The sequence below is a fragment of the Xylocopa sonorina genome, chromosome 3, assembly GCF_050948175.1.
Source record: "Xylocopa sonorina isolate GNS202 chromosome 3, iyXylSono1_principal, whole genome shotgun sequence".
NCBI lineage: Eukaryota > Metazoa > Arthropoda > Insecta > Hymenoptera > Apidae > Xylocopa > Xylocopa sonorina.
In genome coordinates this window covers 10,683,373-10,702,918 of record NC_135195.1, presented here as the reverse complement: position 1 = coordinate 10,702,918, position 19,546 = coordinate 10,683,373, and the positions used below count along the sequence as shown (strand labels likewise).

General features: G+C 43.5%; 1 protein-coding gene across 4 annotated transcripts in view; it reads right to left on the bottom strand.

Moving 5' to 3' along the window:
* Positions 1-19,546, bottom strand: part of Eip78c (Ecdysone-induced protein 78C) — a 98,440-nt gene that overhangs the window by 3,163 nt on the left and 75,731 nt on the right. For 3 of the 4 annotated variants that reach the window (XM_076892784.1, XM_076892782.1, XM_076892783.1), the window contains 2 exons: positions 12,701-12,825; positions 305-446 (listed from right to left, as the gene is read on the bottom strand). In XM_076892784.1, the coding sequence (XP_076748899.1) occupies positions 305-446; positions 12,701-12,825 (267 nt within the window). Of the gene's footprint in view, positions 1-304; positions 447-12,700; positions 12,826-13,511; positions 13,619-13,793; positions 13,838-19,546 lie in introns of those variants that run through there. The other variant, XM_076892785.1, reaches the window with a different exon arrangement.

Below are 19,546 nucleotides of genomic sequence, written 5' to 3'. Positions count from 1 at the left end.
CCCCTCGTTGCTCGATGTTCGCCAGAAGTATTCGGAAACTGAAAGCGGCGCTGGTTGTCGCCATCGGTCGTGCAAAGTAGTATCGTGTTTGGTCTGGCCATAAATAAATTCAAAGCGCGAGTAGTTTTGAAACGGGAGAACTTGGAGAAGGCTTTACGCTTAATTTAAGTGTCTAAATCTCATGAATAATTAGAATTATAATTCACAATCGGGGAGAAAGCAAGATGTAGAAAATACGTTTGCGTTTATACATCGAATACGTAATCGTAGTGAGTTGACACAAAGTAGATGATTAAGTACTTACAATCCCTGGACATGCCGACAGCTAGGCACTTCTTGAATCTGCAATACTGGCACCGGTTCCGACTTATTCTGATGACCAGACAGTTGCCGTCCTTCAGACACCTGTACTCTATCTGCTTTTGAATGCTTCTTCTAAAGAAGCCCTGAAATAACCAACAATTAATATCAATTGTCATTGTACGTGCCGTTAAATGTATCCTTTCACGCACTTTTGTAATTACATATTTTAAAAAACTTGTATAAAAGTGTACACGCATTTATAAACATTTAAAACGTAATTCCATCCTTAAATCGGAATCGATTGATACGTTAAACGTAGAAAGTCTGATATTCGTACAAGTGCGAGCAACGATTCTCGATAATTAATAGAGCCGTTCAGTGAAAAATGACAGCAGTAAATCGAGCCAGTACCAAATCAGACAACCGCGTCACGCGTTACGTTACGTTCACCAAGTCAGTGGAACCGTTGCCGATGTTCGTGGTAACCATATCGGACAAGAGTTTCTTTCGCCTCGGAATCTCGAGCGCAACATTTTCCAGTTGGCAATATCTTCATTTATCTGATCGTTGTCAGTTCTTCTGGAAGTTTCAGCAATAATTTACGAGGCTCCCGTCAATATACTATTTATCGTCGGTCGCTTCTTCCTGCTAAAGCAGCTGCTTTCTCCTGTCAACCGATTGCGTAACAGGTGTCCAACGGCGGTGATTCGAACGGTCCATCACCGGCACCAACAGGTAATCGTGCCTAAGCGCGATCGCGAAAGAATCGGCTGGCAAACATTAACGCGGTGGGACGCGGTGGAAAGTTCAAAGCAATCGTGGGGATTACATCAAAGGCAGCTCGAGCGGCGAACAGCCCGATTCGTCGGGCTCTTCTCTGCCTCTCTGTCGCGTCTCCTCCGCCTTCCGATGGAAAGAGAAATCCCTTTTCATCGCGCGATATTGCCTCCGCAAATCCGACAAACGTTATGTTCGCACCCGTCCGTTGAAAATTGAACGCTCGCGATTTCTCTGTTCCCCCGCGATAGACTGCCGGGTAAATCCTATTCGTTTTGAACGGATGCCAGCGTTGCGCGCCGGGCGAGATAATACAAAAGTGAGAAGAGGGTATTTGGGAAACGCGTTCAAGCTGCGACTGGAATGCGAAAATATTTTCTTGTTCACCGTTCCGCGATTCCAGTGTTTTCTCGCGCTGTACCATCGTTTCCTTTTTTTTTCTCCCTCTCTTTTGTTACTTGGACAGAATATATATAAAAATACGCGAATATCATTGATAATAAAGAATGAATATAACTGAATTTATTACACAGCTGATAGTTTTCAAGTAATCAATTCGGCGGTAAGGGGTGGAAACGTGCTAGAGTACGAGCAAGAAAAAATCCAAGGAACGCAGCTTTCGGAGGGCTGTATCGATCTAGCCTTGAAGAATACCGAATACTCGCGCGATCGCCGATTAATTCTACCAGGTCTCAGGCTGGATTTAGGGCTCGTAAAAATGTCGTTCGCGGGGAGAAACGATAGGGAAAAAACGGGCTTTCTAAAACGCCGGGATAGTCCCGCGCAGCCATTACCGCTCCGCTTCTATAGCGTGGCGTCCCTCGTTGATTTACGGGAATCGATCCGTTTATCGCCTTTATGTAAACGCTCGGCAAATAAAGCGTCGGAGCGGCCGCAACACGGAAATATAACGCGCGCAACTGTTAATTTATCGTCGAACGTCTCGTACTTTCTAGTCGAAGGCAGTGCAGAATTTATCATGTTTTGTGGTAATCGTATTGCTGTTTATTTAGTTTAGTTAGAGTTTCGTGAATCGTTCGCAGCACCCAACTTGAAACGAAGGACATTTTTAAAAAGTGTATATATAGTTTCGTATAAGGAGATAATAAATTTTATCAAAACATTTCTCTGTTCTTCTTGTACGTTCAACGTTAGTCGATTTTCTTTCCGAGCAGCTTTGCCCCCAAATATGGCTGCACAAAAGCCACTCCCGACGAATGTACCATAACAGCTAGTGGCCATAACGACAGTTTGGAAGGCATTCATTCTAACCGCTTCCATTATCTATTCCAACGGACTATGCGAGTCCTTATACGACGCTAATCATGGAGCAACAATCGTGACATTTTCGAAAGTTTCCCGCGTGCGCGTACAGACGAGTTATCGAGCTCGTTTTCGCGGAGAAAGCCCGAGAAACCGGCGGGAGATCCTGCAGATTTCCTAATTTCATGGCTGTGCACGCGTAACAGCATTACGAGGCGCGAGAAGGCTGATATCCTGGCGTCGCGTCGCGTCGGCTACAGACGGACCGTGGTTATGGCAGCGAGCAGCGAGCGAATCTCGCGTAATTAATTTCGAGCCGAGGCTGCGCCGCCTTCCAGAATCAGCCTGCGCTTTTCATTTCCGAGTCGATTACCATCCAGCTGCCTGGGATCGGAATTATCTCGAGTGTCTCCGGCTGACGAGTCCCCGAGATAGCCACGCGTGCCTTTCAGAGGGAAACGTGTGCCCCGCGAAAGTAGGAAATTGAGAAACGAGATGAACGATGAGAAAAAAAAGGAGGAATATTTAATTATGACAGTCAGAGCAAAATTGATCGAATGCATGCTAGATACGTGTCGACGTGTAGAATCAGGTTCAAAGGCACAACGATGCTTAGAAGTCGAAGTTCTCTGAATCATGAAGGGTTGAACTGACGCTCTCGTAAGGTTTTCAGTTGCGAATTCTACTCTCGAACAGAACAATTCTTGGTTAAAGGAGACAGCGAGATATACTGCTTTTACCAATTATATTCGTTCCCTGAGAAGGACGACTTTTCTCACCCCTCCGAAAGGAAACGTCGCCGACTATCGATCGCGCGGGAGAATTTTCAAATCGGTGCCAGCAGCTGCTGAATTATTTCCACGCGAGACTCTCTTTCTCCTCGTCGTCCTATCTCTTTGGGTCAATGAAGCGATGCATAATTCAATTTTATTTTCCATCTCTGCCTAACGTCCCGGTGAGAGAATCGGTTTTTTTCCCCCCGTTCGAAAAGAAAAACATTATTTCCACGGATGGAACGCGAGGAGAAGCGGAAACGCGATTCGTGAGCTGCCTGCGAAACGTCTCGAGTCTATCAAATGAGAATCGACCGAGACCCGGTTGCAAATGAGACCTTTTCGTTCGTTCTAAAAATACTGACCAGATTAAGCGTTTGTTGTTCAATCCCATTACGCGTATATAACTAATTACTTTATTTAAGTAATAAATATTTAATATGCGGAAAGCATCAAGCTAATTTTTAATGGCCGAGGGATTCAATGATGCATAACACAACTTCCTCCAAGCATCCATCACAATTAGTCAATTGTCCTAACATTTTCAAACACTTCTACACAAAAATAAGAAAATCTGAGTGCGAAAATGTCAAGCGAACCTCCCCAAATTTTTGCCAAACCTTTTCGAACTCGCCTCATCTCCTTACCTCGTGAAACTTTGAAAAGAAGCGTGACCAGCGTTCCACCTTCCAGAGCACCGTTTCCAACCCGACTTAATTGTACCCGGTGTGTACATGGGAGCATGATACATCGAGCGTACCGCGCACGCACATGTGCCCAGTTCCGGCCGAAATTAACCGAGGGTCGGTCAGGGGTTGTGCGAGCCAGGGTTGACCTCGTTGCCGCGACCAACGGGACAGCTCGTTTAATAAGCGACGTATTATGATTAATGCGGCCCGCGTACCGAGAAGTTTCGTCATTGGACGCCGTGGCGAACATGACCCGCGACTCCTGCCTCTTCCCTGGACGGACAAAAGAGGCCAACCGACGATGCAGAATCGAGATTAATGCGAGGTAATTGATAAAAGCCACTGAAATTGTTGCGGTGCCGCGATCGCGAACGCTTTCGCGGCAATTTTCTTCGAGTCCGGGGTTCTTTCAACCCCTTAAACGCCCCGAGAGCAGACGCGGTCCACTTTAACGCTGAAACTGAAAATTGTAGACATGCAAATGGACAAACTCCGGCTAATTGAGTTCCAGCTGAATAATTCGTTCTCAATGTTGATTTTACAGTTGAGTGTCTATTTTAGATGTTTACGAATGCATATAGCTCTGACTTAATCTGCTGTAGTTCTCTATTTTTAAGTATCTCAAGGAGAAGAATTGAAGATTCAAAGAATCTCTAATTCGGGTCCTTGTTACGTACTACACGGGACACTCTATATACATTTTACACCGGGAACGAAGAATTATTCAATTCAGCAGAATACAATACACGTACGTCATTAAACGTGTCATTGTTAAGTTAATAACACACTGCGAATGGACGTAGAATAAACACGTTAAAATAATTAAATTAATACGACCAGTAGAGACGGGGAGTGAAGTTTAACTGATTTTATATGAGTTCGTACATGTGTCAGGGTTGATATACAACCGCTCAGCTCCGCTTTCAGTGTGCCATTACTCTTACGGAATTGAAAGGGTTAAGCCGTCTCCAAGGATCGAGCGTAATTTTGCACGCCCTCGAGTCTCAGCTATTTAGTTTAGCTATTCGTCTATCACGTTCTGGTGGAAACGAGAGCTGAATACCAGTGAATAGGCCGAGGTAATTTATTTCGGAGAAATTAATTCGATAAGTTGACGAGACCGCTCGTGAGGACGGTTGATTGGGATTCGATCAAAATTGCGATGAACTCGATAGAGGGCCGAACGATCGAAGAATTGATTCGATTGAACTGGTTATTGGACTTTGTCCGTGGTTAACGCACTGATGTATGCACGTACGTTGGTTGTAAGCGTAATTGAGTGGTAATGGAAATGGTTGGCGAGCCATTAACGAAACGCGCTTTTCATAGAACGATTCGCGGTGAAATTGATCCGAGGGATCATTCGATAAATTTATCCACGAAGGTGCTATTCTACGGTAGACTTTAAAGAAAATCAAATTTCTCAAAAATATCAGATAACCTTTTTATCCTTCGAACCGTACAATTATCGATTCGTACTATTTTTCGGACCATTTCACAAATTGCTCCTCAAATGCCATCAATTTGGGTTTTGCGCGATCGATATCCAATATTCTCATGACTCTTTCCGGTGCGGCTAGTCCTTTACGAGAATTGACATATATTTTTTAACCGTTCGTCAAATCATTAATTAATAATTCTTCAGTGTTCAATTGCCAAGTGTCCTAAGCTCGCTATGATCGATATTCTAAACCATACGTTTTATAAGCCACGGAAGGTTGTTTTCTTCAATAAAAACCGATGCGTTCAAAGGGTTATTTCATCCTGGAAAACTTGCCCACGGTTATTAAAGGTGATAAATTTACGTCGTCGGACCTATTATTAACCGTTTTCACTTAAGAGGAGGAAGGCCAGGAAACAGGGGCTGTGCGCTGCAGAGTTCATCCAGAACGAAAACGATGCGTTCTTCCTTCGATGTTCTTAAATATACGAGAAAAATCTGTGAAATACGCGATGTGATAACAAAATTCCAAAATTAAACTAGCGGTTCGCGTTGCTGGAAAATAATCGAAGGAATTCGTCCTCAGAAGTCCGTAGATGTGTGAATCCCGTTTGATTGACGTGTGAACTTCTTGAGAAAGTGTAGCCGTGGACATTTCATTAAAATTGTATCTCGAAACTGGAACTCGATACGTGCAATTTTGAATTCTACGTATAGACAATCTGTCGTTCATGTGTTGATCCGTTTCGTTTCGAATCGACAAGCCCCAGTGAATTATTTCGTTGGAATTCGTGACTGTATTTGCAGGGTGCGTTCTCCAGGCTATTTCAGAATGCAGTCAAGTATTAATGCACACGAATTTAATTAAAACTGAAGATGCTTTTGAGGTCGACGAGCAAATCGAACTGCAACGTCATTTTTGCTTAAGTGCACCGGGTATTTTTGGAATACTGGATAATAAAGCCTTATACATATACATTCAACTTTATATATTTGACCGGAAATAGTATTCCCTGTGAAATTTTAACGAAGTTTCGTGTTACATTTTTTATCGTACACGTCTAAAATTATTTTCAGCGAAAAACAGAAAATCCGCACCGCTTTTTCGACGGCTTTCCAATTGTCTGTCCTCTCCATTTATAGTTGTACGTTTTTAAAATCCCTCAAATTTCATAACATAATACAACCAAAACCTGTACTTAATTCCCATCAATTTTATCGGAAATATTGTTCTCGATTGCTCTACTCTTTCCTCGGCCATTTTTTTGTTCAAAGCTACCATCGAAACGATGAAAAAACACAGTTAAAAATGAAACAAAAAACGAAAAAAAGACAACAGAGTAAAAAAAAAAACAGAAAAAACGATAGGAACGATAAACTCGAATGGTTGGAGTGCTCTTTAACGACGCCACTCAGTCAGTGCATCGGAATAAAATCAAGCAAGGAAATAATGGAAGAGACTGGTACGCGTGCTCCAGCCGTCTGCTCGTTTCACCGTCGAACGTATCGGTTTATTGGTCTATTAACGATGATATTAATTAATGAAAGCGGCCCCCTCACGATGCTGCGTTATATCGATGTCGATGCATCTTCGTCGGCTAACATTCTGATATCGATGGGCACAAGATGACCACAGATATCCTGATAGTTGTTTATCGGTTTGCATCCCAAACAGTGTTAGAACGCAATCGACAAATCATGAAAACACTTCTTCTCTGAAGAGTGAAAAAATTTTAGGAAATTTAGTATTTATTGTGTACAGGTTTCAATTCGCGAAACAATTAAAGGGCGGCCATTGGAGGCGTGCAGTTTCATTACACAAATTCCGGGTTCTAGTGATCGCGTATTAAACAGAATCTATTATGTCGAGATTAGTTTTCGAGTATCGTATTTGATACCGTTCATTCGACTATGTGTAGAGGTAAACGAATGCGTTCAAATTTTCCACGTTCGAATCACGCGTCACCGTGTTCGGTGGGCTTAAATCGCGAGGTAATCGAATCGAGCTTTCCATCGCATCAGGAAACAATAATAACGGTTTTATTCTGATATAGAGCCTGTTAATTTTCAAGTGAACGCATTATCGTTACGCGTTGGGTATTTACGAGTTGATTCATTAAACAGCGGCTTATAATTTTGCAACTCGGTTATCCGAACAATGCAACGCTGAAGGTAAAAATATAATATTCCTACGGAACGGAAATTTACGAAAGTAATAATTCACAGAGAGGAACGTAATTGTTATTTTATAATTTCTTTGTACATTCACTCTGATATTTCAACCAAATTCTTTAACTTTTTATTCATCCGATTCCACCGTGTATTTCACCGCACAAAAATCGCGATAAATCAAATCGATAAAAGATGGATTTACAACTTGCAAGTGACCCGTGAAAAATTTACAAGCTTTTCACTTGCTTACGAGAGATTTGGTATTTCCATTTCCACTCAATACAATTCCCAGCGCAATATAGCTTTGAGAGCAGTCATATCGATATCATGAAAATTCATGAAAATCCTTACCAACGAAGTTCGCGAAACCCTCTACGCATATTGCATTCAGTAGCATTTCCGGAGCGATATAAATGAAATTGAAGATAGCTTCTCTCTATATCTTCATACGTATAAACGTTTTATGAATATCTACGCTTACAATTACAGTATATTTTATCGTGGCACAGAAATGGTAGAGAAATGACACGTTTTAAATGAAAGGAGACGTTGAGGTTTCATCGAAATCGATAATTCTCACTGAAGGATGTTCCCTTGTAAGCATATCGATTAATCCGTCGGAGAATTTCGGTAGGGACGTGTCCGACAGTGGAACGGCGCGTAATAAATCAGACTTAAAAGGAGCCGGCGTTCGTGGCCAGTGGAAAGGCTTACATTTAATCAGGCAAGATGTGGGGAACCGTTTAACCCCTTCGAAATGGAGTGGGACTTCGAGCTGGCAATGTACACGAATTCAGATCGTCCCTGGCTATCTGATTAATTAATTCTCGTTACGCATTTACGGCGATATTATTTACGGTGTGTGGTTGCATTGTTGTAATAACAATATACGAATCAACCGTGCGGTTAATTAATTTTGCAATTATGCTTTATTAAAGGCTGTTAAAAGTTCGCGTTTTCACGATGCGTCCATCGAATCGGAAGGTATGGGTCGAGGCGAAACGAGAAGGGGTCGAGCACACGCTTTTGCGTTAATTGCACGACTGTACTCGCGTGAAACACTTTGCTGGAAACAGCTTCGCATGAAATATTTACGGCGACCAACTGTCGCGTGTTGCGTTCACTGTGTTTTGATCTGATGGTCCGGGGGAGAGTTCTTTAAATCGATGAGTTAAGCGGAACGCCCAGTAGTAACGCAGTAGTAACGGTCGTCGTGTGGTCGGACACGGTGAATTCTTTTTTTTTTCAATTTATCCAATCGATATCGTTCGATCGATAAAATTCTATCGTAGAAAGATGATGGAATTTAATTGTGTAAATGGAAAAATTGTTTAAATGGTAATTACTTTAACAATTCAAGCTCCCCTTTTCATTTTTGCGGTCACGCGAATGTACGCGCTCGCGCGTATAAATCTGTACTGAAACTGTACGAAACGTTAGTTTAAACTCGAAAAGAATAGAGGTATCATTATGTATCGTCGTTTCGAAGAAACGTTCAGGCTAGACCAGCAATTGTTATTTTATGAAAAGAAGGCCGTTCTATCGGAGGAATTTCGTACGTGTTCGATGGTACGTGCAGAGACGCGTACGTATGCCTGGGAACGCGTGCATGTGTCAGTAGGAACGCGAGAATGTACCAATTCACCGTTAACCATGGCCTTAGGGCTTCCGTGTTTCAATCTGAGCGGAGGAGAGCCGGCGGATGTGCATCTCGCGGCGAGATTAAGGCACGTACACATCGCGCGAGCCACGGACACGGCCCCAAGAGTGCACTTTTTCACAGGAAGATGCGCTCCGCCGGGAAATACGAAACGAACCGACGATTTCGCTGAATCGTCCCTTTCTCGGCCTCCCTCCGCCCTATCCGGTCAGACGCATACACAAATCCATCGACGAACGTCCGAAATCGTTGGAAATTGAAGGCTGTTGGCGAAAGTTATGCGCGCGTGTGTGTATTATCTACCCTGTTTCCTGTCAGTGACAACGAATGGAAACGGAAACGCGTCGCATCCTTTAAAATAAAGGATCACAGATACAAAAACGTAGCATTATGCGATTGAATTCCGAATCTTTCACCTGATCTGATACAATGTAGTTGTAGATAAAACTCCTCGTTCGCGATGAAATGACGAGAGTGGAACGAAAGGTGGATGACGTGTAATAATGACAAGTTGACGACACGACTGGTACCTACCGTTGGCATAAATGCCTCTGGTAACCCGGTGGTACCTTGTTTCTAGCAAGGGACATACGTGGATACTGATCAAGCGTAATTTATTGGTTTCGTAAGTTGCGTGTTTATAGGAGAGGAGATTGAGAAACGCGGTGATGGAGATGAACAAGACGATATGCAGGGAGCAACAGTGTTACTCTGTAGTTAACTTGATTGCCTGTACTTCCGCCGGTAAACACAAGACAGGAATTCAATTTTTGAAGACACTTTATGCTTAGAATGAAATTATATACCTACTCGCGTTACACAAGAAAGAAACCCCTCGTCTTTCCACATTCCTCTGTGATTTAGTATCGGAGAGGAACGCGCGGAGAGCTGACGGTGACCTCCGTGAGCACATAACTATCGGAATGTCGGAAATATTTTGAATACTTCACTTTCTGCAGCCAGTGCGCGGATAACGTAATAGCTGTTTATTGAAATAGTAACGTTTACGTTTAAAACGAGAATTATACTGTCACGTTCGCATAGAAGTTATTAAGGGCGAATTGAAAAGTTTATGGTCTACGTGATCGTTTCCACAGCTTGTCTGACCGTGATCTTTCCGTACAGCTTGATCTACTCGTACGATCGTCATGGAGTCACGAAACGCACAACCTGTATTGGAAAAGCTACGCTTAGCCAGCATTAACCCTTCATATTTAACTCATACACTTTTTACTCCATCCTTGTACAACATAAATTATTGCTCGTTGATCAATGTTTCGATGGAGAAACCATTAAAAAGGGACGGAACGACGAAGAAAAATTATTAAATTTATTTCCCCGTATAATCAATCGAAGCAGGCCATTAGAAAGCTACAAAGTATAAATATTTTCAGCAAGTGCTAAATTAAACTAAAGCGTTACTTACTCAGGAAGTATAGAAGGACCTTGAAATTATCGAACTACCCCAGCGACACTGACACTGATTATCACTTAAACACAGCCTAGAGCCATTTACTATTATTAGCCGTTTATCTGATCAATTAAAAAGCCAATGTGTTCGACGAGGGTACCAACTTCTAAATAAAACACGACTGATATACAAACTTTATCACGATTATCCAAAAAGCAACATTCTAAACATTAACATTCACTGTACGAAGAAATGTAAGTCGCACAAACAGGAGCACACAAGTGAGAACACTTCACGTTGTCGTTTGTGATCGTATTTCAACGATCGCCTTTATCTTCCATTTCGAGGAGACAACAGATACATGTAACCTGGTCGTTAAAAAATAATTTCAACTCGAAGTTCGTCGCTGGGAACGCGTGTGGCAAATTGTACAGCCGCGGACGTAATGAAATATTATCGCCACGCCTTGGACGACGTTAACGACCCATAGGGACCGGTGGGTCCGCGATCATCGATTTCTTTCGCAAATCGTTGACATAGAGCAATTTATGTCTACTCGATAGCCGGCATGGCGACGTTCACCACGTTAATTGCAGTTGAACGTTAGTCGACGTATGACGCAAGTAATTAATAGACAATGCCAATTTATTATTCAAAGAAACCACGCGATCGACAATACCGCTGCATCGTCGACTGGATGCTCGTTTCTATGAAACACGGAACTGTTTTTCGCCAATGAACAATACTTATAGTCGATGTCGCGTAATTTCTACTTTGCGTGGTAATTAGCCAACGAAAATTTTTTGCGCGAAAACTCTGCGATCTGAAGTACATATGCTGCGGACATTGAAAACGAGCCATTGACTTAAAAAAAGGAAATGAACTGCGAAATGATCGCGCTTTTCATCGCGAGAATGTGAACGTTCGTAAAGGAGAACACGAGAACAGCGACCGTCTCGAATCCTTGAATCCATATTTAACGGGAGTGGTTTTTGTCGAAGAAAACAGATCTGGCAAAGTCTAATAAAATACGAGCGATCATAGACGCCGTATCGTGTCGGCCATAAATTCACTTCCTCGTGTCGATTTATCGCTCCCTTAACTCGCTCGAAAGTCGATCGCGATGAGACGGAGTTGTTCCTCCCTCTCGAAACACGAAGCAAGGGAGAAAATGAGGAGAATGGGAGATGATGATCGTGGAAGAAATAAAAAAATTCGACGAAAAAAGAGGTAACAAAAAAGAAGTAGAAATAGTAAAGGGTCGAAAGATGGGAAGGATGAATCGAACGAGAAAATAACGAACAAAACTGCATTACACCCCGGGTCACACGAAATGAAATTTTTCTTCAATAGCGGGCAGGATTTTTTGAAATGTAAACTACATTCACAACTTTTCTCTCTGAATAGCTCTTCTTTGATTCAACGTGAAAGGACGGAGAAGAAAGGGGGAATTTATAAAACGCAGGAAGCGTGCAAATAGAGGATAGAAAAATGAGGACCTAGAAATGTATGAGAAAATGAAGAATGCAGAGAAGTACGCGTAACGATGAAGGAAAAAAAACGATTATTGAAAATAAATATGTAAAAGAGTGAAGACAGAAGGAAGGAAAAAAGATAGTGTTAGAGGAAGCGTGGCAATAGCGGAGACGCGGTAAGGAGAATAATAACAAGAAGAGATATGGTGTCGAAATGGTGGGAGCGATCGAAAGTGGTCGATGCCGGTAATGCACAGAGGCGATAAGAAGGGAAAATTGTATTTGTAACGGTGGTAACTTTCTCGCAGGAGGAGAGAAATACGACGAAGGGGAACACGCGCGTGCTGTATTTCGAGATAAAGAAAAGTTTACGGTGTCCATATAATTATATTTCTCAGGATAGAAAGTTCTGTGAAAAGTGATATATTTCTCGCGTCGCATCCTCTCGCGTGGGATGCGATCCAACTCCTGTAATTTCAGTACAGGAGAGAGCGCGCTTCGTTCATACACTATTCAATATTATAGATTTTAATATTGAAAATTTGTCCTAGTTTTTACAGTCAGTTGGGTAAGCAAATATTCTGCCTCCGTTCATTCGATCGATCGAAAAATGTGCCAAGAGAAATGTTTCATTTTTACATTACTCGGAGGTTTAAATGAAATTGGTAATAAGAAAAAGAGATTCTTAATAAAGCAAGATCGTTAATGATAGCATACTCGAAAATGCCATACTCACTTTACAACCCTCGCAGCTAGTTACACCGTAATGATAACCGCTCGCTTTGTCACCGCAAACTCTACAGGCCACGAAACTCTTCGCGGGCGTCGAACTGTTCGAATCGGCGGCCGCGTAGTGTTGTTCTGGAAAACAAAAAGGGTAGCTACGTTACGATATGTCGTCGTCATCCATAAAACTAGATAACAATTCCTCTTCGTCGTCGAAGTAAGAATTCTGCACGGAAACTGATCATAATTAGAGAAAAAAAATGCATGTGGTAGAAAAAAAACTTAATCTTAATCTTAATCTTAATAGGTATTTCGCAAGTTTATAGGAGACTAAAGGTTTCGTAATGATCTCGATAATTCGTCACGACCTACGAAGTGTACATTCCTTTATTAATATGTTTTAATTGACGAAGCAGTGCTACATCATGAATAATAACCGATATAAAACGTAACATGGAGTGTTTATTGCTATAGTAATGGAAAACGAGAACTGTGGCCCCATTAAGAGTGGGGTGGTTCTTCTGTGAAGGAAATAAAGCGATACAATTGTATTTGATCACGCGACGTTTTATTTCTCGGAAAAGTAATTGTAGAATTCGTTTAGCTGGCTTACAACGGCTAAACCACTCGATACCCAACATTTATTCTAAACATGATTTCAGTTTCTAATATCTTTTGGAAACTGAAATTTGTCAATTTCTCTATTTACGACGGAAGTCGTTTTTGCGCGTCACCTAGATCGTAATTCGTGGTAACGGCGTAAAAAAGTTTTATGGATCGTAATGTGTCGTACGACAGCATGAATTAAACATAAGCATTACCCATTATTTAAGATAACTTCCGCATGAGGTCCGTCATTAACATTCCATAACGCAGAGAGCAAGCTATTAAACGGAACGCAGTAAATCTTGTCACATTAACATTATACCTTATCACCGCAATTACTTTCAACCTCTTACTTTCTTATCATCGGCAATTACAAAGCGAAATCATTTTAGTTGGCCCGTACGTTTCACAGTCTCAATTTATTCCACCACGAAAATATAATATCTGTAATAACGGACGTGAAAAGAAAAAGGAGGGGAAAAAAAAAAATGAAAAACTTTCTACCTCAATTACATAACGCGTATAACAACCTGTCTTGTTTCATCGTTACATCCTGCAATCACCAGTTCGCCACGTTCTCCAACGGAGCGTCTCGTTGCTCGTAAACAGACTCCTTCGACGTCGAGTTTCCACGCGATCCTCTCGGATTCAATCACGACGGACGAGATCACGGATCATCGGAGCCTGCCTTCTTTCTAACGACCAAAAAAAGAAAAAAAACAGTACCGTGGATTACGTGCGTGGACGTAACGGCATCCGACTCCCGATGGAAAACGGTCACGCGTAAACGGAGTAGACGTGCGGAAAAAAGAGCGAGAAAAAGGGCTGACTCTCGGTCCCAGCCAAATATAGGCAAACACCGCAGAGACGAAGACAAATAGAGGAATAGAAGTGAATGTTGAGAAGCGGGAGAAAAGAGGGAAGAAAGGGGAGAACGATGGAGAGACAGGAAGAAGGACGACGCGGCGATGCTCAGCGACGATGATGGAAACTCTTCAGAATCGTATCGATAGATGCAACGTGCCACGTTTATGACACATGCATTCGTACCTCGAAATCGTTAAAGGAATAATAAAGTCCTGTTCGACAATAAACCTGCTGGAAATAACAGTATAAATATATTCCTGGTCAACGAATTATTGAACGCTTCAGGGCCGAAGTCAAATCGTCTCTGTACTCATTTTTAGATCAGAATAATCTATGAAGCGTGGATGTGTTCTGCATACGTCTCCTCGCGCTTTCTCGAGGAACTGGAAACAGTCATCTCTGACACATGTACACGTCTCGATCCATTATAAAAAAATGGCGAGAAATAGAAATAGCCAGTTTTGTTCCGAGCCAGTCCTTTCCCGACTTTTCGCCTGATAAACTCGTCGGCCACCAGTCGCGGCCGTGCCCGAGAGCTCCTTAATTATTTACCTTTCGTTCGTTACGCGAAACAAAATTCTCTCCTAACTTCGCTCGAGGCACACGTTCGTCCACGTCGGCTTCTTTCGCTCGTCCACAGACAGCCCGTTGCATCCATAATGCAACAACGGCCGGGACCGCCATCGAAGAAGGGAAAAGGTAGCTCCTGCTGGCGCGAGGCTCGGCGCAGCGCGGTGGTTACGGTGTAACGGAAAGCTCGCGTCACCGTTACAGAACACCCATGACCAGGGAAGCAAGCGAGCAACCAACCAAGGAGGAAGATCAGGGGGCGAGAGAGAGAGAGAGAGAGAGAGAGAGAGAGAGAGAGAGAAGAACGAGGGACGGTAAGAAAAAGGAAGAGGAAAAAGGCGAAACGGGGCCGTCCGCAAAGGGAGAGAGCACAGGGAACCGTATAGGAGAGTAGTCCGCAAGATTATACATATATACCGTTGGACTCTTGTGAAACCCCTGCCAGAAGACGTCGTTACGTGGCTGCAAGTTGAAAAGGGACAGAGGAATTGATGGAAGAAAGATGGCGACAAGGTGTACGTGGCGACGACGGGTTGGATAGGCGAGCCGCGGCGTGCAAAAGGGAACAACAAGCCGGAGACCGAGGGAGGAGAGTGTGGTTGATTGCAGTCTGGAAACGGGGCCCGATCCGTGGCAGCAACACGGGCAACGATGAGATTTTATGACGCCCGTAACGCGCGACCGATCGAACGGTACTCCTCTTCGTCTTCAGTGACGAGGGACGATCACGGGTCGGTCTTGGACGCGTCTTTGTCCGCTACCCCGTTACGCCGGCTCGCGGAGGGATACCTTTTCCGGATCGAAGCACGCCGGAAACCGCGTTCGAAGACGCGGAGTTGCGGCTGGTTTTTCTCTACGTTTCGTTATGGGATCGATGGGTTTCCATGATTGGACGAAGCTTTCGCACGAAATCCGTGACGAATTAATTATTTACTCCTCTCGAATAGCTGCAGGTTACTTGTTCCGATGTCAGCTCTGACACCGATTGTTTCGAGCGGAGAGATGTTCGACGCGCATTCTGAATTTGAATTCTCTCCGAGAGGGAAATTCGATTAGGCAACCCCGCTGATAAGGGGTTAATTGGTCAGGATCTTAGACTATGGAACGACGCGCGAGGTTGGCGCGTTCGCACGGCCGATACATTGTAATTTATCGCGCTCCAGGACGGTCTGTAATTTCCAGGGACGAAGGCGGAAGTACGCGGCGGCGCGTCGCGCACGTAATGACGTACACGGCAACCGCTCCACGGTGAGCCGAAGTTTTTCGGTTCTTCATGGGAATTCGTTAAGGCGTACCGTATTAACGACGCCTTAAACGGCCGTGCGCGAATAAATTTTGCCCGCGTTCCAAACTTTTTGCCCGCGCCGCTCGTTTCCGCCTTGGAACAGCGAGATTCATCGTCGTGAGTGTTCCACGTATGTAAATCACCGGCCCTAACTTTCGTCTCGATCGCACGTTTATACGTGCACGTTCTGCTGTTCTAGTTTCCCAAGTTTTTGCGACTACCCGTTGCTCGTTTCGCGGTAGAAGAATTTAATTAACCCGTACTTGTTTAAGTGGAAACAAATTAAATTAAGATAAAACATCGTTAACTTTTCGCGCACGGTTCTTGTATATACCCCAGACCATTCCTTTGGAAATAAAAATTAAACTGTAACGAGTGCGAATATTTAGAACGCGAACCATTGCCGTTGCTATTTACGATTAATGGAAAGTTCATATTTTCTATGCTTCGACGCTTAAGTCGTATTAAAAATACGCAAGCAATCTCTAAGCATGTACCTTTTCCGCAGAGATACCCCGTGTCTCGCGAATTCCCATCTCGTCCCGCGGGGTTTTCACTCCGGCACGGCGCGAGTGAAATATCCCCGTTGTACGCGGCCACGTACAGGACGTCCATCAGTCCAAGGTACTCCCGCGAGGAGAAAGTTCGCCCGTCCGAGCGGAATTTATAAGTAGAAATAGAAATTGTGCCTCTGTTCCGCGGAATATCACCGCGGCCCAGCGTGGTAAGTGAAATGTTAAGCGCCGTATGATTACGAACGGGGAATACATACGGCCGGCTATAAAAGATTTACTGTCGCGATTCCAGCAACGAGGATCGTGGATATCTTCCCGGCTGTGTACGGTATTGCCGTCGCGTAGAAAGTTGCGGGGAAAACGTGAGGAGCCGCGGATGAAGGCAGTCGCGGACAGACGTATCGATTGCGGCCAATCCACGGGTGAAACGTATCCTTTGTATCGTTCGATCTGCGAGACGGAGACGGCCGTTGTGTAACGAAAGAAAAGTGTTTGCGGTCATTTTGTTTGCGATTTCATGGCATTTTGTTTGACGAGAGCGTGGAAAATCGCTGCGCTACGCGTGTAATCGCGCGTATCAAAGTAAAATGTCGATTACGCGAGACAGTGGGAAGCAAGATGTTCGGGTAATTGCGTGATTACATTTTGAGTTATGAAAGGCTACTCGATCGTTTCGAGTTCGTACGCTGACCTTTTTCTTTCGATCATTTTCATTCATAATTGTCGCAATTATTTTCGCACGATATTACTACCACTTTGGTATGTCTATTTATACCTCGAGTCTGAAACAGCGAATGCTTATTTCTAGAAGTTTATTTTCGTTCCTTCGTTAGCATTTATTATCCACATCTGTTCACCTTTAGTGTTTGAGTAATTGAATGCTCAGTTAAATGGTAATCGGATAATGGAATCTTCGTTTACGTAATAGTTCAATCGTGGAAGCTCTATTGTAGTGGATACCCCGTCCTCCGTAATACGTGTTCGTTCACCACAAGCAAAATAACTAACGCTTCAATGTTATCCGAACAAACCCCTATTTCTCTTCGACTCGGCCCATTTCGATGTCACTACCGATTACTCGACGCGGCTTTTCCACTGTGCGCCAGACGATCTATGGTCAAATAATTCGATGGACGAAATAAACAGCCGACCCCTCGCAAACACGCCCGCTTCGTGCCCAGTTGAGGCAAATTGTCTGCCTTAGTTCTCACGTTGCACGCGAATCCGGCGTCGACGGTGCTCCCAACGTCAACAGCGGAAAAACAGAAAACACAAGGCTCCGTTAGTTCGTTTCCGTTCGCCTGGTAGCAAAAACTTGGACCGGTGCAACGGGGACGGACGCTTGTCGCGACTTCTTTCGCGAGTTCATCTGCTCGTATCGGTTGTTCGAAGAAATTTGTCGCTCGTCTCGCGGTGAATAATCGCGGGACCAACGTTGAACGTTCGCCAGGCATCACCACGATCTCCGATCTCGAGGTATCTCCGATTGCAGTGTAACGTTTCGCCTGCAATAACCGAAGATCGCGCGAAGATTGGTCGAGAGGACGCAACAAGACAAATTTCTCTGTCAGCTCGTTTTTGTCTGTCGTAAATTGATTACGCGGCCCGCCAGATGCGGTTTCCGTATTTATCAGTTTCGAGTAACGCGTTTGCTCAACGCGATCGAAGCCATCGACGTGGTTTTTACAGAGACGCGATTCTTAATGGGAAATACGAATAAATATTTTTGAAATTTTTGCACTAACATCTTTATTAGATAAGAAATATTATAATTTTTGTTGCTAAATATCGACAGTCGAATCGTTACACGTTTGCGAATAAAGGAAGAACTTGGCAGCGTTCTCAAAGAATGTGTGTCCTGGAAATTAATTTTCCAGCCTCTGTTTTTCGCTTGTCGTGTCCCGCGACAAAGAAAAAGGAATGATCCGGCTCGAAATGTCTCACGAGTACGCGTGTGTCACGTTCTCCGGCGATTTTCTTCGGCGATCGTTCAGGCGAAATATTATTTTCCACGGCGCATACGCTCGGCAAACAACGGCCGGAGAAGTTTTCCATCGTCGAGGGCATGATACATAAATTTCGCGAGAGCACTTGCATATATTCAAGAGCGCTTTGAGCGTGTTTGAGCTCTGTTCGAAAGCTCGCTCGGAAGCCACCCACCAAAGTAAGCTCTCTCTGTTCTCGCTCTTTCCTCACCACCGTCCGCGTTCCGTTTCATCCTTGTCACATTCATGATCTCCGGCTTCTATCCTCGAACTGGGTCATCATGGTATAACCGGAAAGTTTCAGTCATTTCAAACTGTACCGATTCTTCATTAGATCCTTGTTTTAATACCTCGCAATTAGAGATCTCGGTTTCAGAAATGATCAGACAAACGTCTTCGAAAGTGTCCAATTTCTTTCCTTTCTTTTTTTTTGTTTGGTCAATTTTTGATTGTTTCGAAGTTATTATGGGCTGTATTAACTTTGAGGATTTTCTTGCAAAGTGTATGAAAGGGTTCATTTTCGGGGAAGAGTATATACGCGATGCGATCAATCGCGTTTGATGGAGAATTCTTTGAATAATTCAACCCCTGGTTCCTCCCGAGTTAAAATTCGGGGCCGTAAATATTTCAATCTTTTGATCACTCTTTTATGAAGTGTGCGAACAAACTATCCCTTTTGGGTAATAACTTATTCATTTTTAAGCGAGCCAGCAGCCAGCGTGGTCTTCGACGACAAGATCGGACTGAAAGATCTAACTTTCGTTGTCTGAGACCACCCAGCGGTAATTTATCGTCGAAATTTCTGTTAATATCAACGCAGCGGTAACTAATATCGAAAGTTTTCGAATCTGCAGTAAAAATCACCCTCAAAAGATTATAATAACGCGCTTCGTAAAGCGCGGTCGTAACTTCCGTGATGAATACGGTACACAAAAGTTCCAACAAAAGTTAGCCCTTAAATTTGACCCAGTTTTCAACTTACAACCGTTTTTATGCCCCTGCGCAAACTACTCCGAGAGTGATCATTC